The 24,780-nt window shown below is 40.8% G+C and overlaps 2 protein-coding genes across 2 annotated transcripts; one reads left to right on the top strand and one right to left on the bottom strand.

Moving 5' to 3' along the window:
• The first annotated feature begins 6 nt into the window (after positions 1-6).
• On the top strand, positions 7-17,078 carry cep104 (centrosomal protein 104). The gene is made up of 22 exons (XM_047040023.1): positions 7-130; positions 1,032-1,158; positions 1,270-1,443; positions 1,654-1,792; positions 1,985-2,047; positions 3,995-4,071; positions 4,381-4,549; positions 5,573-5,728; positions 5,843-6,070; positions 6,747-6,968; positions 7,185-7,352; positions 8,819-8,992; positions 9,999-10,175; positions 12,279-12,479; positions 12,981-13,076; positions 13,397-13,457; positions 13,705-13,780; positions 14,068-14,176; positions 14,351-14,489; positions 15,033-15,100; positions 16,286-16,373; positions 16,863-17,078. Exons 2-22 carry the CDS (start codon positions 1,046-1,048, stop codon positions 17,012-17,014), a joined length of 2,850 nt encoding a protein of 949 aa, XP_046895979.1. The 5' UTR covers positions 7-130; positions 1,032-1,045; the 3' UTR covers positions 17,015-17,078.
• A 46-nt stretch (positions 17,079-17,124) lies between these two features.
• Positions 17,125-20,377, bottom strand: b3gnt7l (UDP-GlcNAc:betaGal beta-1,3-N-acetylglucosaminyltransferase 7, like). The gene has a single exon (XM_047040025.1). It carries the CDS (start codon positions 19,972-19,974, stop codon positions 18,721-18,723), a length of 1,254 nt encoding a protein of 417 aa, XP_046895981.1. The 5' UTR covers positions 19,975-20,377; the 3' UTR covers positions 17,125-18,720.
• Positions 20,378-24,780: the final 4,403 nt, after the last annotated feature.

Consider the following 24,780-nt stretch of genomic DNA (forward strand, 5'->3'; position numbering starts at 1 on the left):
AACGTCAAAGACCACAGTCCCTTGCGTTCTAAACTGGAAATGCGCATGTCAGATTCCGGTTGTTGTCAGTGGTGGTTATGGAGATGAAATGGGACCTGGACAAGCTGTCAAAATTGTTCTGATGTTAATGGTAAGATGCATTCAATAACAAGTTATTAACTCATATCGACAATGAAATGAGGTTTCAGCAAAAGGAAAAAATAATTGAACGTATACTGGCAGTTAAACAATGTGAATTTTGCGAGTATTGAAAGCTTAATGTACTAAAAGTTAGGCTAAATTAGCCTGGCTAACAGTGTGGTTGGCCAACGACGTTAGATTACTGGTAGGCTAGCTAATAAACCAGTACGTGGAAAGCATACTGCACTTTCGTCCAACGAGGTTAGTTTTTAGTCCAAGGTTAGCTGGCTGACTGGCTAAACCCATCATGCCACCCCCACCCCCTACCTCGCCATTCGAGGCGTGAATAACATGTTGAATTGCTTCATCTTACAATAGGCAAGTTACATGATAAATGCATTCGGCATTGTTTGGAATGTGCAACAACTATCTGGCTCTAACAATGATTTTAACGCATTATTATTTTGGATAATCGTATTTGAAAAATATAAACACACTCAAAGACCAGTGGCGATTTTAGACCCTTTTTAGGGGTGCTCAAGCTTGTTTATTATCATTTGATGCTGGTAGTTCATGAAGAAAGGGACATTCTTAGTTGTTTCCATTCATTCAAAATTTTGCAGAAAAATACATAAATGTATTAATTGTTATCCCGTGAAATTATGGATTATTAGCAAGGGGGTTTAGCACTTTTGCAAGGCACTGTATTCATGGCACATTCTCATTGGGGGCAGAGCACCCCTAAAGGTCTGATCCTAGAATCACCCCTGATAAAGACCTAGAGACATAGTACAGTGTTCATGAATGTTGGTATTCATTTATTGTTTATAATCAATACCAATAATTCGAAATGTTTTGCCCATGCTCTATATGGATACCATTGGATTTACATTGTGTGGGCTCTGTTTCAGTGTGTCTCGGAAAGATGCCCCGGAAGATAGGATTTGTGGTGGTCAGCTCTTCAGGCCACGAAGACAGTTACAGTGCCAAGGAGCTGATGGTCCATGCTCCTACAGTTAATGGTTGGAGGTCAACTAGGTATTTTAGAGACTTGTTACATGACTTTAGACATTTTCTCTGTAATGCCTTTAGGTATAAGGCATCCTGTCAACCTATCACAAGTATCCTTTCTGTGTGTTTCTGTGGCAGGTTATGCCCGTACCCCCAGCAGGTCACTCTACAGCTGGTGGAGCGCAGCAGGGTGCGCAAGCTGCAGCTTCTGGCCCACCAGTACCTAATTTCAGCCAAGATTGAATTTCACATTGGGGACAGTCTACCAGAGACCCACTCCTCTGAGCACTCCGGACCGCTCCGCAGACTGGGGTGAGTCCATAACAAGCACAAGGGACATGGTTGATTTATACAGTCAACATATTATAATAGGTGACTCCACTGTAGCCAACTTCTGGGGCATGCCATGTTCCTTCACACAATCATGTTGTTACAGTAGTTTATTTTAGATAGTGTTCTCAAAAGCAAAATACTTGTTAAATCAAAAGAATCAACCCTAATTTTTCTAGCAATCTACCACAGATACGTGTCTCTGTCCGACAATGAGAAGACTGGTTTCAAAGCTCGAGAGCTGAAGTCTGTTCATGTGGACGCGATTGGAACGTACCTTCGCATAACCTTCCACAGAAATCACATAAACCGCTACAATGTCTACAATCAGGTACTTTACTAAACTAATAGCCAGTCACTGTTCACAGACATCATCTACTATTTACACCACAGTCTCAATTGTTTAGTCACAATTTTCATTCATTAGTTAATTCTTTCCAGCTTTTGTTCATTCATGCATTCCTATATTTACTTGCTCATTCACCAATGCATTCATTTCACAGACTTTTGTTTATAATTCCAGGTTGCATTGGTTGCCATAAATGTTTTGGGGAATTCTATGGATGGCAATGATATTAACACAATTGTAAGTGACCGCTCTTTTGTGTGTGTGTGTCCATGTGTCCGTGAGCTTGTGAATCTAGTAGCCCTTTTCCACGACATGGTTCTGGCTTGACTCAACTCTACTTGCCTTCTGTGGGATACCTAGTACTGTAAATTACAGTAGCGCTACTACTGTAGGCTACACTGGACGGATTAGCTTGAGCTGTTACAGACTCTGAAAACAGGGACTGACTAACGATTGAGTAATACATCATACTATAGTATGCTTTAAAGCCTGTATTTGAGTGCAAATGAACTAACCAACATCAATAAATGTACCTTAAGCTCATGGATATTTTTTCAACCTTTAGAAACTTTTGGTAGAAAATATTTTCCAAACCTTTAAAAACTATTTTAAAAACGTTTTTGAAAATATTTTTTCCACCTTTCGAATTTTAAGTCTGTTTAGACAGTTTTGCATTTCGGGGTGGTAATTGGACAGTGAGGGGAAAAAGTTAGTTGCGAGCCCTGACCTGGTACGACCAGGGTTTTATGGTAGCACCTTTGTCGTGGTTGCAAGGTTCCATACTGAGTTGATACTAAAAGGTGATGTGAAAGCACTGCAGACTACTAATTGATCAGAGTGAATTGGGCACAAACATGCCATTTTTATATAGCCAAGCTACATTATAGTGACCGCAAATTTTGTATTCACTGGACTACTGAATTAAACGGCAACCAGCAAAACCATGGCGTGGTCAGTTGAGGAGGTGCAGAACTTTGTCTGTGTTGCCAAGCGAGAGTGGTGTGTGTGTGTGTGTGGCATTGAAGACCACGTCACTGCAGTTTCATGTGGTGTCTCTAGGATGACCAGTTACATTGTGAGGGTACAGTAGCGCAGTAGAAAACTAAACGTGTTGAGTCTTGTCGGTACCATGTAGTGAAAAGCAGCTGAAGAGTCTGGGTCTAAGTGCCAGATTGCCTGTCACAGAAGAATGAACATGCAATGCTGCCGGTAAACACAAGATGGGGCTGTTGCTTCTAAAACGGTTGGCCTGTTGCAGCAATTAAACATTTACAAAAGTAAATTATATACTGATTCAGCGTTTTTTGATTGACTATGAAGTCTTTAGGTGCATACATGCTTTAAAATAATTACCATTAGCCAACTCCACCACACAAACATCACTTGGTAGATTTACATGTACACATCTGGACTACCTAGAATGGTATTAGTATGTAAGATGTAGAACAGACACACCCATTTTCAGTTGCTGCTGTACTGTATGAATACTTACGGGGAGTGTGTGTGGCAGGAATGTAGTAATCAAACTCGGGAGAAGGCAGTGTGTAATCACAGAGGCCTTAGTTACCCAGTGTAATCAGATAGACCTGTAGACGGACAGACCCTGGAGTGGAGAGGTTACCTACACACAGACACACACACACATACATACAGATTCCACTGAACAAGCTCTGCATTGTTGCTCTGCTAATCCCTCTGTAAGCACCTTCACTATTACAGTGATACCTTTGGATGGGTTGGTTATCTTTCAGAAGTTTAGTGTTGTTCTTCTCAGTGTCTTGATTTACAGATGACGTATGCACATGATGTGTTGACCTCTGTGTAAAGTGGGTGAGATGGATAAATGTACACCTGTACTGCATTGTTTTAAATTCCACCTCTCCAAAACACAATACACTTCCAGACTCAATCACTTTTTGACTTGGGAGTATTTGACAAGGGTCTTTGCCATTCATTGAATCAAATACATGTTGTGGGAGCATGCCCCATTCACATACCCAGAACGACCAATCACTAACAGTTCTGGGAATAGTTCTGTTTTACACATCAGAGAATATGCTTATATATACACACATGCCTGTGTGTAGCCTGTCATTACATGACTGTTTGTTTATGGAGACCTCCGTTGTTCTGTTTGTGCGTCTCTATGTACTTGTGTGTAATTGTACTTCTGTTGACCCATAGCCCAGCCGAGAGCAGCTGATAGAGCATTACCTCAGCAGCTCCCAGCACGAGGGTGCTCTGGATGGGACTTACATGGGGTGAGGAGGAAGCAGGGGCCCATTGTCTGTTAAGATCCTCTACACACCATTAGCCTTCTTGTCATGCTGAGACAAATGACCTGTCTATTCACTTCTTCTCAGATTGCTAATTCAATAGGTATTGTACTAAATGTTTGTTGAAAACAAAGCAAATAAGTTACAGGCCTTCTGGCTCTAATACTAAAGAAAAACAGCATTTGAAGTGAATCAGAGTTCTTCATTTCCATCTTTTCTTTGTTGTGAACACAATTCATACTATGTAGTGAAATGTGTCATCTTTGACAATATTGTGTCTTATATCACCCATAGTAAATGTGAGTCCATCTCCCCTCTGGATGACCTGGCCTTCGACATGTACCAGGACCCAGAGGTGGCCCACATCATCCGCCTGCTGGATGACAAGAAGCAGGACATGGTCCACCTGGAGCGATACGACCTTGCCAAGACACTGAAGCAGGCTATCGCTGACCTGCAGAAGGTACAGCACTCAAGGCCTTCTGCCTGTTACCCAGCTAGGTCAAACGGCAGATAAAACAAACAATCCGATCCATTCGAATGATTGTAGTTTCTAATCGAGAATAGGGACTCGGATTCATGATTTCTTAGAAAGTAGCTGCCCAATATAGCTACCCTTTAGAACTGTAAGAATGCCGTGAAATAAAGTGTAGTGTGAACAGCTGACTAAGACTGCATGAGATCAATTACACATGTGTACCTTCTTGTCATGCTGAACTACTGTTTGATTTTAACATAGTTTGTAACATTAACCATTAAACATTGTTCAGAATCTTGTTACAACCCATATGGTTGTCATACCAACCATGAATACTTAATAGCCACAACAGCTGCGGCGATGTCCAGTGAGTGGTGTCTGTTTGTAGCTTTGTAACCAAAGAACTTGCACACACACACACACAGACACACCCTGTTACCTCTTGTTAACAAATGTCTTTGCTCACCATGCAGCTTCAAAAGTGGACAAGGTTAAAGCTTAACCTAGACCACTGAGCTTTTATCCAAAGTTGTATGTCACATGTCAATACAACACTATAATAACTACAGGAGACTAAGCAATGGCAGTTCAGTTAGTGTTGCAAGGCCTCTTTAGAAACTTTTTTCAGCTATTAGAGTTTAGTTATGTAAAACTATTCAAAGGACTTACTGAAACTTGTCGTCCAATATCCTGATTGTAAAGATAAACCATTCTGTCGGAGGAATACCACAATGTTCTGTTGGCATGGCAATGTCTTTTTACATAGTAACTACCATTTACACCAAATGTATCCAACTCGTCATATTTGTGTTGTCATGAACTACTGCTTGTATAATGTAGCCCTCCAATAACATTCCCCTACAGTACAGTACTTCAAACAAGTAGAGACAACGTATAATCGAGACAATAGAAAATCAAGTCGGATACACTTGGGAACTTCCAATCCATGCGGTCTCTCTCTCCTTTCCCTACTCTCCTCTTCTCCCTCCTCTCGTCTCTGCCTGGCAGGTGGGGGAGCGTTTGGGTCGCTACGACGTGGAGAAGAGGTGTGCCATAGAGAAGGAAGACTATGACACAGCCAAGAGGAAGAAGGAGCAGATGGAGGAGTACAGGACGACTGTGTACCAGCAACTGGAGGTTCACAATCTGCTGGACATGAACACAGTCAGTGTTTTAGTCAGTCCTGACCCCCATCATGGTCAAAGTATGTACTGTTGGTACATGACACAAGTCTCCTCCATCTTACTTTTCCACATCCTCTGTCCATGACCTCTGTAGATTACCAGAGCCGTGGAGTCGTCCCCGAGCCAGGATCACCCCTCCCCCACTCCCAGACACCGGCCCCCAGGCATCAAGCCCAGGGTGTCCATGGAGACCTTGAGCAAGGGAAAGAAACAGGAGTCTATGCCCAGGCAGGTTGAGCAGGTGACTCCACCCAGACCTGCCAGCCCTCCACAGCCCCAGCCCCCCTCCCCCCGTGCCCACCCTGACGTACCACGCACAGACGTGAGTAGACTCAGCCTGCCGCACCACCGAGTCCGAGCCAGTCTCTAGCTCTTGTTTATGTTTTATTACGGTAATAAAGGAAGATGATAAAAATAAGTCAATAAAATAGTGATGTCCATTAAGCAACTGTTATCCAAAGTGCCATTTTCTTTTCTCCACGGAGGATCCAAACCTAAAACCTCATGTAAACTCATGCTTCAGTATTTGTGATTTGTGTACATGATTTATAGTGCCAGTAAATATAGTTTGTGCTTTGACAGAAGGCGTATTCATCTGCGTGTTATAGTAAACAAAAAGTCTGTGTACAAGGTAGGGCAGTGTTGCATAAAGGAACACGTGTACCCTGCTGTAATCCTCTGAGATGTTTGGAGCAGTTCTCTCATCGGATTATGACCAGGACTCCATAGTTTACGCACCAGTGTGACCAGCCTACAGGTTGAGTTTCACAATTTAATTAAAAGTGTGAAACAGTCGAGTGACTCAGGGGGGTGCCAGCCTGGCTGGAAGGGCACACTTTGAGCCTTTTACAAGGCAGGAGTATGCCAGTATGCACTGCAGTGAGCTGGGTTTGGTTATATATCCAGAAACAAGCCTTGAGCTTTTATAAAGAGAATTCTCATGATGAAACACAAAGAGCATCAATCAATCTTAACTGTACAAATACACCATTTTTCAGGTCATCACCCTGCCTTATGATGAGAGGCCTCTACCTGCTCTGCAGAAGGAGAGGCCAGGGGAGACGCCCCAAGGCCAGCATGAGGAGTCCCCTCTGCCCCTGGAGCCTCCGGCTAGCCCCCGCAGCCCAGGGGTGGGTGCCGTGAGCGGGGAGCCTGAGCCTCTCACAGAGAGAGCTCAGAGAGAGGCCAGCTTCCCCATAGAGGTGTATGGAGATGGCCTGGTAAGATACACGGTCAAACAGGAACATGCACTAAACACTGAAACCCAAATATGCATTCAAATGACTGAACATATCCAATATTTTTGTGTCTATGTACACTGAAACCCAAATATGCATTTTTAATGACTGAACATATCCAATATTTTTGTGTCTATGTACAGTATATCTGTATTCAGGACTACATCTGATACCCTACCCTTCTCTTACTCCTTTCAGGTAGCGGGGGCCTATTCAAAAACCTGGTCATACCGTGAAGATGCCTTGTTGGCTGTTTACAAGAGGCTGTCTGAAGTCCCCCCAGGGACCCCCAAGGAGGAGCTGAGGAACATGATGAGGGCAGCAGTGTTCCTGGTCAAGAAGGCCCTCCTGGACAAGGTGTCATCTGTGAGTTTGAGTGGGTTTCATTCATGTTCAGTTGGTGCAGAGTTTGTGTGAACACTCACATTAGGAAAGAATATTCCAATTTGTCCTTGATTGGATCTCCTTTGGCTGATCCCTTGGTTTCTCCAAGGTCCAATAGAGTACTTGCCAGCATACAGTATAGTAGGTAGACTTGTCTGTCATCACAATAATACTCAGCTCTGAGATTTCTCAGTTCTACCAGTAATCTACCATCATCCCCTTTGCTCTTCATATGGAGTTGTTGAATCAAAACATTGATGTGTTATCCTTAATCCATTAAAGAGCAGTTTTGATTGATTAGACCTGAGCTTTATTGTTCATAGCTGTTTTAACCAGCCAGATTTTTCCCCCTGAGGAAAATCATGAAAACAGAGTGATAATATGAGGGAAAGACCTTGTCCTCGCTTCGAAAGCAAACAATCCGGTTATCTGATGCTGCTGTCAGGTGAAAGTGACTGGACCAATTACAAGAGGAAGGACAGCACAACTGGTCAAGGTTGAATGAAAGACAGAAATGTCCATGTTTGTTCAACTCTAACGGAAGAAATCAAGCCATTTCCACCCAGGTTTAGCTTTAATAATGTTATTACATCTAAGCATGGTTCCCAGCAGATTTGTGCATTTGTGTTTTGACCAGTAAAACATTTCTTTCTCAAAAATTTCTACCTGCATATATTGGCCTGGCAATGAACAAATTGACAAACCGTTATTCACAAACTGAAACACACATACTCGCAACAGACATGCTTTCCTTCATTTCTTCAAGTACATGAATTGATTATGTTTACTGGACTTGTTTGATATGCGTGTTCCATCCTTAACCTGTAACCCGAACGACTATATACACACAGGCAGCACCCACTGCCCCCCAACCACCCCTCCAACAATGCCCCCCCTGTTCCCCTCACACATCCACACCCCCCTCACCTTGAGTTTTCCCACTTATACAAATATTTTGAGTATTTTTGAGACCTTGTAAGCAAGACTTTATTCCGTTTGTGCGGTAAAAATAACTGTTGCAATAATCCAAATGATGCATTATCCTAGGTACATAAACATTAATAGTAATTGTAAACGATAATTAAGTAATAACTACGGTAGTCAACTCATTGCACCTCTGAGCCTGCACTGCATAATGTCATTCAGTTTGCCACAAAATTGCTACAAATTTAACTATGTAACCAAAGTAGAATTTGGTGGTTCCATACATTTCAAACTATAACAATGTAACTAACCATGGTCATTTCTGCTTCCCTTGCTGGTCAAATCCAATCTGCCTCCAAACTGGTCAATTCAAAACAGCTCTTTCTTTGTGCCTTGCCTTAGCCAACCATATTGACAGCATAAAGGTTTTTTTGCAGATCATATTTGGGGCACATGCTACTGTACATTAAAGGCCTGCAGATGGACTTTATTCAGTAGCGTCTGATATTGAACTTCTCTTCCAGGTGTTCAAGGCATCTCTGAAGCTGCTGAGAATGCTGCTGACCCAGTTGATCCCAGGCCAGGGGCTGGGCAGGGTGGAGGTAGCCCACTGTGTGGAGCAGACCTGGCCTAATCTGCTCTCCAGAACGGGGGACTCAGCTACCAGGCTAAGGGCCATGGCAACAGCCTTCATTCAAGTAGGGCTTATGGAAACAACAGGAGTGATCAAAGACTACACGTATATAGACATCATTGATCATCACTTGCAACAAATTAAAGACTTTCCCTATACCCATTATTAGGAAAATATGTTGGTACAGTGATACTGGATTAATCTAAATCACCTCTCAATTTGGGTCATACAGCAGTGCAGTCATGACATGTCACTACAAATAGAACATTTGCTAGCAGATTTTTTTTATTTAACAATTGGAAGTAAGTAAATGGCATTACTCATGGGAATAATCCACAAGGCACAGTTACAGCTTGTATCCAGGTAGTGTACTGTAAGCTGCTCTGTGCAGAACATGTTTCTGAATCTGGGGACATTAAGCAAGGTGTGGATGAAAAGAGCTGTTTTCACACATTTCCAAATTCTCAAACAGGCTCCATTTTGTACTGTAGTATTCTGGTACTGTTGAGTTCGAGTTTTAACATGACCCACGTGTGTGTGTATGCAGTCTAGAGGAGAAGACAAGGTGTGAGAGAACTGGGGATGTTTGTGATTGAGAGAGTTCAGGAATTATCGGAGGTAGAGAGGACAAATATGTACATGTTATAGTACAGTATGTCAGTGATTTTGAAAGGTTGTGTGCGTGTGAGAGAGTCCTGTGAAAGAGGTAGAGAGTAATGGGAATCCTTATGAGTTAGTCAGGGAGTGTGCTTCAGTGTCAATATTTGACCATGACCGTCTCTTCAGTCCCCTTAGATCACTCAATGGTTCTTTGTTAGAGGGCCAAATAAAGTCCACATTCAGTGGTCAATAGGGGCGAACAAAGACTAAACGTATATGGACGTCATTGATGATGGCATACAACAAATGAAAAAGTATATTGCGAAATCAAAAACCTTTTTTACACCAACCCAATGAGTAAATGGGGGTAGCCATTAGTAAACCTTTTTGTTGCAGAGATAATGAATATACCTTTCATTGAATTAGTGGTGACCAGCATTCTAGTTTTAATATTGTTCCTCCTGTTTCAGGATATGGCCCTGTTCAAAGAGGTGCGATCCCTTCAGGTGGTCCCGGGTGAACTGGTGAAGCCCTTCAAGATCAACTTCCCTGGACGCCTGGCCCTAAGTAGGGCTAAGCTACTGGACAAGCTTCTTGGAGAGTTGGGCACAGTTAACTCTGGCTTCACCCTGGACAATGTTATGAAGGTATGACCTTGAAGCCATTCTTCTGACTTTATTGACTGCAGTGAGGGGTCTTCTAGAAGACACTCATCCATGCTTTGTCTGTTTTGAGATTCCTGACATAGTTCTATGAAGCCCTCAACAAAGCAAAAACTGAGCACCCTTCCCCCTTCCAACTATGACCAGGCTGGATTCATTCTGAATACTTTCTTGGTGTCTTCAAAGTCTTGAAGAAGGATTTGTCAATTGGTTAAGACAGTTAGATGCAGCAAGACCAGTATCAATGCTCAAGTGATGAGTACAGTTCAGAAAGTACAGTGAATTAACACTGAAACAGTCAATTAATCTAATCAGGATGTAAAATCGATTTGGCTCTACAGTCCTCTCTTAAGTCACTTGCATATGAGTGGTACTGGTGTACATAAATGATTGTCAATTCAGTTTGACACTAATCCATGTTTTAAGTTGAATGTTTCTTCTTTCTCGTCTAACTAACTGGCATAGACTTGCCTGCTGTTACCTCTGGTCAGCTTCGGGACAGTTATCAATGCTGGCATCCACAGTATACACCAGCCCTCTGTCCTCTGATCTCCCTACTCTCACCCCCTCCTCCCTCTGTTCCCTCCTTTACTTCCAACAGTGACCTGGTATCTATGTGTAAACTATCCAACTGTTGACAGAGCGGCCATGCTGACTGGCTCTTTCCTTCTAGTTTACAACAGCTCTCTTTTAACTCCCCTATTCACCCTCAGCTATCCCTGCACTGCCTTTATGGCAAGAGCAAATTGTTAGGTTCAGCTCCCTCTCAGAAGATGGTATTTGGTGGCCTGTGTTTGCATGTTTGTGCATGCTTGGTAGCACCTAGTGCCTATTTTGTGCTGGTGTCTTCCGTATTTGCTAGGCAAACGTGTTATTGACTGGATTGAGATGTAACAGTTGGGAAAGGTTTTCCTCTTCTCTTAAATTGAGCTGTCAACACTGAGATGAATGCCATCCAGATGACTTCCCACGGTTCTTTTCAAAAGTTCAAATATTTTGGGACTTTTTGTCATAGATTTTTTTTTTACCAGGTATCAACAGTAGTGCCTCCGGCTATTTGGGGATTTTCTGGTCCAGTTCTGTCAAAATATGTCAGAGTTTTGGACAATGAGGACATCTTAAGGCCCGCACAACAAACTCATGAGACACTGATTTTTTTAAAGGCTTCCTTCCTCAGGCTTACTCACAGTCTCAGCATTTACAATGGCTGATATGCAATTATGGCAAAGATTGAAGGATGGTAAGGCTTTGGGGCAATATTATACCTTAGAAAAATAGAGGGATTTAAATGTCTGTAAACTATATCTGTGTGACTGAAACAGCTGGCTTAGTACAAATCCTTAAAAGAAATGTCAAGGAAAATTTAAAAAGAAAAATTCATTTTTGAATGAATGCATCCACGGTTGCTCCCCCTTTTAATTAAGCCAACCTTATTGTGTAAAAAATTTTTTTTCAATGATTAAGCCAAATACTAGCTGGCTATGTTCTTAACAGCCAGGTTTTAGCAGACACTTAACATTCAAGTATAGAAAATCTTTCGGAAAACGATTGTCTCTGCTAAATAAAGGGTTAGCCAGCCCCCTTGGTCTAAGCACTGATACAATTGTTCTCCCCCCCCCCCCTGTTACCTGGGAGATGGGCTGGGAGTGAGAGTATAAAGGTGATTGAATTTCCCTGTAATTAAAATGAGATGTGGAGAATAGACAAGGAAAATGCCTGTCTGTCCTGAGCCTAGGATTGGTTCCATTTGCACACAGTTACCTCACAAGCTACACACTCTCTGAAGGTGATACTGAAGCTACTGTGACAGCCATTGTGTTTTCATTCTCTAGAGTCTTGGGTTGTTTTCATATAATGTTGGCCTCACAATTTAGGATTATCTGTGTTTTTTTCCCCTCAATGCCCGCATCCTTATTTAATACCAACAAACGTATAATGTTGTGTGACTTTTAAATGCTATAAATGTTGAGTTTTAATGTGGAAATGTTTATGTATTTGCAGGAAAGGACCTCTGAGTCAAACCCTAGCAACCTACCCCTGAGGCTGTGTACTGTTATTTAACTCTCTGCTGATACTTTTGCACCCCAGTTCTGTACAGCTGCACTCGAGCACAGTGCGTCTGAGGTAAGAGAGCTGGCCGTCCACATCATCCTGGCCATGTACCACAAGCACAAGACTGGCGTCCTTAGCTACCTCCCGCCTAACGACGGTGCCACGCGCAAAAACATCCTTTACAAGAGTATATTTGACGGCTTTGCCAAGATCGATGGGCGACCCATTGAAACACAGGCAAGGCCTGAACACTTTATTTTTTTGTAGTAATAAGTTCAGTTTTTGGTTTAGTAACCTTTATTTTGAAGGGCACTATTCAGTGTAATCTAAGCCTTGTGACAATGAATTAAGATGTGCCTAGGCTCTGTGTTGATTTAGTATGTCATCGTCTTAGTTATTTAGCATTGACAAGCTTTCTTTACAAGGAATATCCTTATTTTTCTTGTTTCGCAAAATACGAATCCCACTAAGTAATGGTCCAACTGTTAACTCATTTTCCACCCTATAAACGTCTGGCCATGTCACAGACAGTGACTTAAGGACCCATCCATGACTGCAGCAGTACACTCTGCCAAGCACTCAGACATGACTGAGAGAGAAAAGAGAGGGCAATAGGGGGGAAACAGTGACAGACTGAAACTCTGAGAAAAAGTGTGGAAGAGAAAAGGATAAGGTAGAGGGAGATGGTTGCAGAGAGGGAGATACTAAACCTGTGCCCCGCTGCATCGTTTCATCCAGATGTCAAAGAAGGGGGGAGCCCAGCAGGAGGGAGAGAAGGAGAAGGAGGAGATCCGAACTCTTCAGGAGCAGCTTGCTGCCTTGAAGGAGATCAGTGTAAGAACATATTTCATCACAACCAAAACACACTTACCTTACGTCCACTAAAGGCCAACCCTCTCAAGTGTTCATACGTAGATACTGTGGAATTTAGATTGCATCTTTGTTTAGGGAATGCAAGACCTTACTTTGAACAATGAGTCAAGTTAATCAGTATTGGTTGTGTGTAAATGGCCTTTCACTGGGTGTATGTTTTAATTTAAAGGTCTTGTTGAAGTGGTCTTCAAACATTCCAGTAAATATTATGTTGCCAAATAATATTTCTTACCTAATTGGTTAACATCCTTTTTACACACTTCACATTTGCACCTGTAAAGGAAAGGGGAAAGGAGAATTCCAAAGGACAAGAGAAAGAAGCATCCAAGGTTGCCAAAACAGGTCTGAATGAGGGAAACCACTGTTCACGTTTTCAGTACCATCTACCAGTGTACCAGAGGATGATTTTATAAACTCTTGTCCAAAAACATACACTTTAAAAAAGATGATTATAAATTATATTTATCAGGGGGGCCAGTCCATTTAGTTTTTGGTTTAAAATATAGTTTGCACATAATTGCTGCTGTGGTCTAAATCCCTCTAATTTGAGTGTTAACAAGTGTCAAATGTTGTTGGTATTGCTTTGCAGCTGTAAGAAAGGCTCCCCAAAACAAGACCTCTGATCCAGGAGATAATCAATCAACGACTGTCAGCTATTTAGACAAGTAAGTCTAGACCCAGCTAGATTAGGAACTGTGGAATTTCACTGGAGTGGATTCCAAAAACTAAATCTTGCAAGACATGAAAGTAGAATTTTATGTTGATGTCCTGCAAATGTTTCTGGTTGTGAATAAGTTGGTTAGATGACAGGCTGAATATGATTTACGTTTTGTATAAGCCCTTTATATTTTGATGTGCACCAGCAAATGTGTCTGTTCCTTTGGATATATCGCCCTGTGCATTTCCTGAATATACAGTACTAACCTTTTAAGGCTACTTACATTTGTTTCAGTCTGTGCATTTTCTGTGGAGGAAAGGATGCATCTTTCACTGAAGATGGCCTGGATCTTCACTACTGGAAGCACTGTCCAATGCTACAACGCTGTGACCAGTGCAGACAGGTACATTACCCTGGCTCTAGATCTGAAGGCCATCTCATGTGACTGAACAGGCCATACGTGCTGGCATTAGGATTAATGGAGACTTTACACTTTATAACGAAAGGCCATTTTGAGAACGGTTTATTGTCCTTTTCAGGTTGTAGTGTATGTTTCTGACTGAGCTTGTGTGTACAGGTGGTTGAAATAGCTAGCTTCACAGAGCATCTTCTGGGGGAGTGTGAAGGCAGAGCGGGATTCAGCCAGTGTCCTCGCTGCTCTGAGGCAGTATCCACCAATGAGCTGGCTCGCCACGCCCAAGGTCCCGCCTGTAACCGTGAGTGGGACACTTCCTGGTCATTTTGACAACCTGAACATGAAACTTTTCAGTCTGCCCTTTAGTCAGTCCTGGGGGGTATTAAGTAGCAGGTTTAACAAACCTAAAGCCTAACCCTGAACTCTGAGTTGAGTTACTCTAAAATCGTAAACTCTGACTTTTCGGTTCCCTACAAGCTGATTTGAATTTGTTGAGTCAACTCGGAGTACGTCCACTCTGAGTTAAGCGCGGGCATGAGAACTATTAAAAGCCAACATCAATGGAACTCCGATACTAGGATCCACCATGGCACCCGGCGACAAAACACATAGTCCTACTTCACCACCCTTTAGATATAAATTGTATTACGTGTTTATGGTCAATCTAAGCACATAGCCTATTCCGGGAAAAAGCAACACGGCTGTAGCAGCGTACCAAATAGATACCATGACCAAAGTCATGAGAAATCTCACAAATTTTAAATCTTTATCCCAGACTGCACGCTGCGTCTCTCTCCAGGGATGTCACCTGTCACTCAGCCTTCTCATGTCTTTTGGGTTTCAGCCCCGGTTTCAGGAAAAGGATCCAACCACTGTCCGTTGTGTCATGGCAACTTCATGCCTGGAGAGGAGGTGAGATTCTATTGTTGAAGTGGTGGAGATTACACAGTATAGGACCACCCGTATTTACTCTCTTCGTACCTGTTCTACCAAAGCTTTTATGTAGCATTTCCCTAATGCTACATAAAAGCACTGTTAAAATAATACTCTTGATGGATAGAAATAGCAGTTTCTGTAGCCTAAAAATGGGATGTACAGCTGGCCTTTTCAAGTCAACATGTAATACTTTTAGTTAAAATAAGGAAATCAAACAAAAAGCTAAAATGGTAATTAGAAGGAATAACGCAATATCCAAAACCAGCATGAAACTTGCCTGACCTTGTCGGCCCTCGTCCCAATCCCTTTGTTCTATGGCTGGCTGACAGTCTCAGTGTGCTTGTAATGTCAGGCCTAAGGACCAAAACAGGTGTGTCTAAATACCACTATTGTTTTTTTTTTAAGACAGTTCAAAGCAATACTTAAGGAACCTTCTTTGAAATGGGTCATTTGAATCCTGGTAAGACTAAGATAAATACTGTATAGTATAAATTCATTCAGCTGGTTGGTATTTGTGGTAAGACAGTATTAAGGTACAACATATTTTAGGTTTTCGTTGATCAAATCAAAACATGAAGGTTATTGTACCTATAATTTTCTACTGTATCCAGTGTAAGAACATAAACAGCCTTCGTTTTACTATTGTCTAGTACATGTGTTGACATGAATGTGAAGTATTGTATATCAACTGAATTCAGTAATGTGGTCATTGGAGCCACAGCAGCCAGAAATAATCTCTAGCTCTCTTTTTTTTGTTAGATGAACGTTAGTGTTCTGTCTCTACAATATTGCTGCATCAAAATACAAAAATCAACAAATTTCAACAGCGATTTAGATGAGTCACAGTACATGCCAGTGTTCACTTTTGAGGAAGTCACAGCTCCCGTTTCACACTCCCTCCCTCTTTCACCTCTCACACAATTCTCACTTTCAGCATGGCAAAACTGACAGCCCCATCTAACTCTAACCCTCAAACCATGGGCCCTCCTTGTGTGCCATGTGAAAGACCCCAGTGTTGAGCCAGGGAGGGTGGCCATTACGGTCTCACACGGCCCACAGTGGCCCACAGTGCTGCTGCAGATGGTGAGGAGAGAGAGAAACTGGGTGAGCAGCAGGAAAGTATCTGACCTGTGTGCTTTGTGTCCCCCACCCCATCCACAGGCATGGAAGGCCCACCTCATGGGCCAGGAGGGCTGTAAACAAAACTCACGGAGGACTGCGGTACCCCAGAGAACCCAGCAGGCACAAGGTGGGCTATTCATCCCCCTGCCTACTCCCTGCTTAAACCTTCTCCAGCCTAGTGTAAGACTCACAGAGAGTACCCATGCCTGTTTATAAATACAGAGCTGTATTTTCTACCTCTCTGGTTTCCTGCACCATAGCAATGAGGCTCATGGAGATAACAGATTTCTTTTTGGTTTAATATGGGTTTTGAGGTGTTTTGAGAAACGGTTTATTTATTTTTATTGCCAACTCCAAACAGTTAAGTAGCCTACAAAGTGTATGTTAAACCATTCACACTGTTGATCTATTGATAATGTACATGTTCCTCCCTGAAATACTAAAATACCTGCATCAGTACCCCCACCACATCTTTTGAAACCTGTATGTGGGACATGTTGTTGGTTAGTAATTTGTATACAGTATACAGAAAAACTGCATACTGAGCTTTTAAAAATGTGAGATTACTGCAGTTTGTGTGGGTGGAAGGTCATTCATCTCCTCTATTTGTGTTTAGGGAAGCCAGGCAGTGAAACGAAGCTGAAGCAGGCCTGGTCTGTTGGAGCTAGAGGCAGAGGCAGGCCCATGGGCAGAGGAAGCAGGATCCCTGCCCTGGCACGTGGAGCCAGTCGATCCCAAACCAACCGCCACATGCCAGCCAAGTGGTGAATGAGTACCTTAGACATCATCTTCTTATAACCCCTAATCTTTCACTTTTCCTTTCCTCAGAATGACAACTTGTTAAATAACATGACTGACTGACACTCTACAGCTATCAGTTTCTTATCCAGCCATTTTTATTATTATTAGTAGTACAGGAAATTAAAGATCTTAATCAGTCACATACTGTCCTTCCATTTGTAGTACAATAGGTTGGTACAATAAATTATACTCCACAACCATTACATAAACCAGATATTAGCACCTCTCTATTGTAACTTGGGTAATTACTGTGTTGTAATACACTGTAATAATGCATACTTCAAATACTTTTCACTAGATTCTTCAGCTTTTCTGTCCAATGGCTTCTAACTTAGTGGCCGCCGTCATACAGTGTAGAAAGACCTAATGGTATGCATACATAGTGCACTAGAAAAGTAGCAAGCATTGCTAGCAAATACTGAGTTGCCTTCATTTCTGTTTGCTTGCCAGAAACAATAGAGTTTTACCATAGATAGTACATTGCATAAGTAAATGATCATGTGTTTTAAATGACTATTGTTGAAAGAGGAACTGAAAATGTATGTTTTGATACATTGCGCACTTTAGAGCAGCTTTAACAGTAACTCTTCTACTTGGTGTACAACTTGATCACATTGGTTGTCAGTATTATTGAAACACATTTTATGTAACTTCCCCCCTACCTATGTATGGTTTGATTATCATTTGAGTAATTACTTTAGAGGGATTTTGTACTGATGAATGTATAGCCTACATAATCACATTTATAAAAGTATTTATTTATATTTATAATACTCTTAAACAAATGTTACTGTACTTAATGTAGATACTGTTTTATCTAGAAATGCAGGAAGGGACCGTCTGTATTTTTAGATTGATTCCCATTGATTTTAGGTTTTTCAATGTACAGGAGAGAGACAAATGTCCATTTAATTCAGTACTTCACAGAAAATACAATCAAATTGTATTGTATTGTGTCAGTTTGTTCCAGTTGTGTTCATCAGTAAGATTAATTCGCTTTGTTCATTCGCTTCGTTTCACATAGTATATTATTCCATGGATGTAACTGTTTGTTCTTGCATAGTTTGAGGTGCATATAAATCGGTATTTCTCAATATTTCAATCTCAGTTGTTTTGTAAAAAAACATTTTTGAATAAATCAAGCTGTACAGAGGAGTTGCTGTTGCTGTGGTTTACTTTACAAATTTTACACCTATTCTGCTCTCATTAAAAAAACAAGAATACATTTGACATTCAGTACATTGTATTACAAACATTTAATTTTGAATATGAACTTACATTTTATTGCATAAATCAAACTATAAGTAACATGTACTATTTGACCCTGCAAATATGAATTACAATGTAATTAAATATTTAAAAATCTATTGGTTATTAGAAGTGGTCTATTTTTATTGTACAACATACATAAAAGTATTCCTTTTCTTGGGGATTTGGCCTGCATGTCTTCGTGATCACACTTGGACATTTGCTCACATGCAGTTGGCCTAAAATGCTGTAAATGCAACATTATACTCTTCATCAAAAACACAGTTGACTTGGCCAACTAATTGATCTTATGTACAATTTTCTTTACAATGCCTCTGTTGCAACTGAGCTTACATTTACTGATTGACATCCAATCAAACATGTTGAACAACACATCGTATTTCATTATATATACTCTCGTTTGCCTAAATTGCAGTTCTCTTAGCGCAAACAAGGTCCTCATTTTGCACTATACTCCACATCCTGAGTAACTCATCTGGGCTCAGTTTATGAACAACGATGAGGTTTTTGTAAAAGCAGGGTTCGCTGTTCATTGGGCTCACTCTGCGCTTCATTATGCCAAATGTCCTGAAACCTGGGTGCATTTCTGGAGCCAAGTGAAGCTTCTGTAGGCACATTCCCAAAAACACGTCATCAATTGGGTAGAGTTCCAAATCCTCAGAGACAACGAAAAGTCTCCTAGCTAGTTGCGAGGACATTACAAAACCCCCACCTCCAACATAAGGTGGATATGGCTTATCATACAGCTCTTTGGGAATGTAGTATTTACTTTGACGGTTCCTTATAGGGATGGCTTTGGAAATGGTGTCTCCTACGAACATGTTCAACACTTTACGATCTTCAATCTTGAAACTAATGAGTTCCAATAAATTGTCTGTATTGACAAAAACGTCATCATCTCCTTTGAATATGAACTTGGCACTTGAGCAGTGAATATCAAACCATTTGAGAAAATTAATCTCTTTTAATGTGAGGTTGAAAAAGGTGTCCATGAAATCCCACTGAAGTATATCTCCATAAATCCTGTTCTCGTATTCGATCAACTTCTGAAGAATTTTGGTATCTTTCCCATTTGTTGGGCTTCCTAAAAGAAACAACGTTTTAATTTTCTTCCCATTTACTGTCTGTTCTTTCCCCCACGTCTTGCGCACTGCATCTCGCCTATCGTGTTGTTCTATAACGGATTTCACCACCATAAGCAAATGGACCTCTTCATCCCTGCATTTATCCGGGTGATTTATCAACATGGGGAAGTATCGACAGTGTCGATGCAGAACAAACTGATGGAATCTGGGATCCAGAAGACGAAACCAGTCCTGGTTCCTGGCGTCTGAATCTTCACTGCAATTCATGACATGCACATCCCAGGAAGCCGGTGTTGCGTTGGAGACTGTCACTCGTTGAGCATCAACATCCCCCAAAACAGACGGCGAGTAGTTACCTAAACTACTTTTACTAAAGTCACCTTTCCCTTTGTGTAAATCCCTTTGTAGGCCTACTCCCCACCATCTGTCTCCAATTTTTGTATCAATATCATCATTGTCCTTAAAGCTGTTTTCCACAAGCTTAAATTTTTGGATCATCAGTAACGACGCAAAAACCAGAGACAAACTCAACAGAGTTTTTAACACCCTCTTTCTCCGAAAAAAAATATCCATAGTTAATGTGCACAATATTTAGTACAATCAAAGACTTACGTTGAACGTTATTACAATATATCATAATTTCGTGTCGTTATTATGTCCATTTTAGGTCAGTTGAAGTCTGTGAAAACACGTCTCAGGTAAATATATCTTAGTAGGTTATCACATTGTGGGTTCTATATGAGTATAGCTATCAAGATGCTGCGTCTTCAGAGTTTGGCCAAAAATACAAACATTTTTTAAACGGCACGATCCGTCCTTCTCTCAATGACTTTACAATTTCTTCTCCAACATCTCTTCTCTCTCACGTCTGGTTGACAAGTCTTGAACGTTAAGGCTGTGGTCTACCTTCCGCTGATCTTCCCCCTCCCTTCTCGGCTCTGTGAGCAGCAGGTTTCTTGTTTCAATTCACAGATGGCTGTGTGTTGGCTCAATAATAGTTCACGAGCTATAAAGCTTTAATTAGAATATGACGTAATCGAAAGTAACCAATGAAATCAATGTGAAGTAAGGAAGATATATTTACATTTACATTTATTCATTTAGCAGACGCTTTTATCCAAAGCGACTTCCAAGACAGAGCTTTACAAAGTGCATAGGTCACTGATAATAACAACAAGATAGCCCCACAGCATTGCGGGTAGTCAAAAACAAGAAGTACATATTGTGAACAACCAAAAAATAGTGCTAAAGTATGGAAGCAAATCGTGACCAAAATTCAAATGAAAATGCATTTCCAGAAATGCATTTTCATTTTAAGAATGTGGCTGCATTATTTGACTCATAAATCAAATTAGTATTCAATCATCCTATTTGCATTTTCATTTTCTTCTTTAAGACTGCTCATTCTTTCCCTTAATTAAAATGAAAACGAAAAAGACATTTGAAATTTAATTTTCAAAATATGCCCCAGCAAATAGATACCAAAATTCAATTTGAAATGTAAAATTTGAAAATGAAAATGCATTTCCAGAAATGCATTTTCATTTTAAGAACGTGGCTGCAAAATCGTGACCACAATTCAAATTCAAATGCATTTCCAGAAATGCATTTTCATTTTCAAGAACGTGGCTGCAAAATCGTGACCACAATTCAAATTCAAATGCATTTTCAGAAATGCATTTTCATTTTAAGAACGTGGCTGCAAAATCGTGACCACAATTCAAATTCAAATGTATTTCCAGAAATGCATTTTCATTTTAAGAATGTGGCTGCATTATTTGACTCATAAATCAAATTAGTACTGATTAGTACTGAGCGGACATTGCATTTTCATTTTCATGTTCTGCCCGCAAAGAACTGCCCATAATGGACTCGAACGGGATGTGGATGGTTGGTCGTCCCCGTCCCATTTGAGGCTCCACAGCATCCAGCCGTTCCAGGACTGAAGAGAGGTTTACTATGGCAACCTCATTAATGTGTACGTCTGTGACGGCAGAGTATGCAGCCAAGCTCTCTGTGACTTGTTCTACTCGGTCACGGGCATCAGACTCAGATATATTATTAGTTTCTACCAGCTCAGCTAATTCTATCAGTGTCTGCACAATTTGAGGGAGCGCCATGATCTGTGATGCGTCCTCTAAAGACCCGGCAATTCAATCAATTTCCCGGCACATTTGTCATGTAATGCAATGCGTATGTGCACACCGCCCCCTACCGAACAAGATGGGTAGCTCGGTCAGCAGGGAGCTGAAGAAGAGCGGCTACTGACGTCACTCTACTGCGCCGCTCAGAATGCATTTTCGTTTTCGAATTATGGGCAGTTCTTTGCGGGCAGAACATGAAAATGAAAATGCAATGTCCGCTCAGTACTAATCAGTACTAATTTGATTTATGAGTCAAATAATGCAGCCACATTCTTAAAATGAAAATGCATTTCTGGAAATACATTTGAATTTGAATTGTGGTCACGATTTTGCAGCCACGTTCTTAAAATGAAAATGCATTTCTGAAAATGCATTTGAATTTGAATTGTGGTCACGATTTTGCAGCCACGTTCTTGAAAATGAAAATGCATTTCTGGAAATGCATTTGAATTTGAATTGTGGTCACGATTTTGCAGCCACGTTCTTAAAATGAAAATGCATTTCTGGAAATGCATTTTCATTTTCAAATTTTACATTTCAAATTGAATTTTGGTATCTATTTGCTGGGGCATATTTTGAAAATTAAATTTCAAATGTCTTTTTCGTTTTCATTTTAATTAAGGGAAAGAATGAGCAGTCTTAAAGAAGAAAATGAAAATGCAAATAGGATGATTGAATACTAATTTGATTTATGAGTCAAATAATGCAGCCACATTCTTAAAATGAAAATGCATTTCTGGAAATGCATTTTCATTTGAATTTTGGTCACGATTTGCTTCCATACTAAAGGGAAGAAACCATAAAAGCATGCAGTTAAACAAGTTAAAATTACACAACATTAATCTCTAAGTGCAGGTGTACCTGTAGGAAAGCAATAAAAATCGGATTAACTGAAATAGAATACATGTATTCTATATATGTATTTATGGACTCAATTAAAATAGCCTACTGTTACCTTAGCTAATTAGGTGTGATGTGCAACTATTTCTGAGATATTTGGCTATGGCTATGGCTGTGGCATTTTCCAGTTCTAGCATTCATGGTCCATTGTTTTGTAAATGACAAGCCCGTTTTGCGTCTGTTTTTTATTCTGAAGAATTGTATGTTTACTCCTATAAATCTTATATCCTTAAACAGGCTCTGATTGTAATCACCTTATTCCGGACGCCACGATGGGCGCGGACATCCCCGTATTCTCATTTCCGGTTTAGATACTTTCCGCTTTATCCACCTTATTCCCAGCTCCAGATTAGACTCTTACTGTACACTGAGGGGACTAGTATGAGTAACCACAGTAAGTTTCAGGCATGTAACACTTTCCTAGTCAGTGTTAGCAGGGGGTGCATTAAACCTGTCGTGAGATACACCCCCCTCTATTGTCTGTTCTGTATATCTCAGCATAAAATGATTCTTACTGTACACTGAGGGCACTAGTATGAGTAACCCCAGTAAATTTCAGGCATGTAACTCTTTCCTAGTCAGTGTTAGCAGGGGGTGCATTTCTTGGCAAGAAGGAATACAACAAGCCTGCCATGAAATGCACCCCCTCTATTGTCTGTTCTGTATATCCCAGCATCAAATGATTCTTACTGTACACTGAGGGGATTAGTATGAGTAACCTTAGTAAGTTTCAGGCATGTAACACTTTCCTAGTCAGTGTTATCAGGGGGGTGCATTTCATGACAAGAAGGAATAAAACAATCCAGTTGTGAGATGCACCCGCCTCTATTGTCTGTTCTGTGCATCCCAGCATCAAATGATTTTTACTGTACACTGAGGGCACTAGTATGAGTAACCACAGTAAGTTTCAGGCATGTAACACTTTCCTTTTCCTAGTCAGTGTTATTAGGGGGTGCATTGCACTTGCATCAAATGGAAAACAAGGCCTGCCATGAAATGCTCTCCCCCCACATACATTTCTTCCCTTCTACTCCAGCATTATGTACATTTAGTAGCATAAATGTAATACCAATACATGTGTAAGTATAGGTTGGTCGGGTCTGAAAACAGAATAGTCCATGGTAGGTGGGGGATTATTATGTTTTATTGGACTTTATTTTTTCATTTATTTAATTGAATAAAACAATAAGAGTGATATATCATATCTCAAAAAATGATTTCATGGTAAGAACATTTGTTTTGATGTTGATACATAGTTGATACATCGGTTTTTAGTACTTGTCTTTTGTAGGCTATAGACATGTGAACCTTTGGTCCCTTCTCAGGACAGCTGATAGCCTATTCTGGATCAAAAGGCTGTTGTTTTCGACCTGTCTGAGTAACCCACCCTACGCGCAGGCTAACTGCATTAAAACTGCATGCCTTTGAACCTATACATTAGTATGAAGAGCCATGTGAAATACTTTGAACCTGCTACACAAAATACATTTCCTTTGGTAATCATACTGGGCTATATTTCCTCAGAATGCGATGTCGTGGAGCAAGAATGCTGGTTCGCCTTTGTTACTCTACGGTTTGAATGACAAATTTTAACGATTTTGTGTTGAAAATAGCATCTGATACATAGATAACCGACATTCTTCTCTTGAATTCTGTAACAAAGAAAGTGTAAGGCTGGGTGTCAAACTTGCCCCCACCTCTCATATGCTAAAGTCTGGAGTTTCTGGACGGTCTCAACTTGATGGCTCTCACACCCCATTCAAGATGTGGTCTGATTGGTTGTTCTTCTGTATAAAGGCAATTGTAATGCATTGTTCTTTGGATTCTTAATCTCCTGAGATCTTCTCCTCAGTTCTCCTTTGTCCTACCCACTCTCCTCAGTTCTCCTTTGTAGAGTGGGTAACATTTAAAGCCTTCATTTTGTAACATGTTTGCCTTGTAATTAATTTCATTCATTTGCAATGTTATTAAATGCGTATTTCATTTAACCTTACTTTGACCATTCTTGCTCTGATTTAACCCATTGTCAATTGGTATCGGCATTATTTGGTTCATGCTAACACTCTGTTCAGTTTCCCATCTTCCTTTAAACCATAGGGGAAAATTTTTTTTCTCATATTTTCAATCTAAATGTGTTCATTTCTCTTTCTAAAACCCACTAGAGGACACTATTTAAAAGGATATTTTCAAAAATGTATTCTGGGGGAACATGCCCCCAGACCCCCCTAGTTTTGCTGGGTCACAGGAAAAATAATAGCCTAGGTTTTATCTAGGGGCTTAGCCCCCCCAAAAGTGGGAACCTAGATTCGCCCCTGGACTTCTGTCTCCCCTTCGT

The sequence above is a fragment of the Hypomesus transpacificus genome, chromosome 18 (assembly GCF_021917145.1).
Source record: "Hypomesus transpacificus isolate Combined female chromosome 18, fHypTra1, whole genome shotgun sequence".
NCBI classification, from domain to species: Eukaryota; Metazoa; Chordata; class Actinopteri; order Osmeriformes; family Osmeridae; genus Hypomesus; species Hypomesus transpacificus.

Excerpts from the sequence above, each read along its gene's own strand:
- b3gnt7l (XM_047040025.1), bottom strand. The coding sequence starts at position 19,974 with ATGGATATTTTTTTTCGGAGAAAGAGGGTGTTAAAAACTCTGTTGAGT.
- cep104 (XM_047040023.1), top strand. The coding sequence starts at position 1,046 with ATGCCCCGGAAGATAGGATTTGTGGTGGTCAGCTCTTCAGGCCACGAA. Across the intron at positions 1,444-1,653 it reads GGACCGCTCCGCAGACTGGG|ATACGTGTCTCTGTCCGACA; the intron begins GTGAGTCCATAA and ends AATCTACCACAG. Across the intron at positions 2,048-3,994 it reads GCAATGATATTAACACAATT|CCCAGCCGAGAGCAGCTGAT; the intron begins GTAAGTGACCGC and ends GTTGACCCATAG.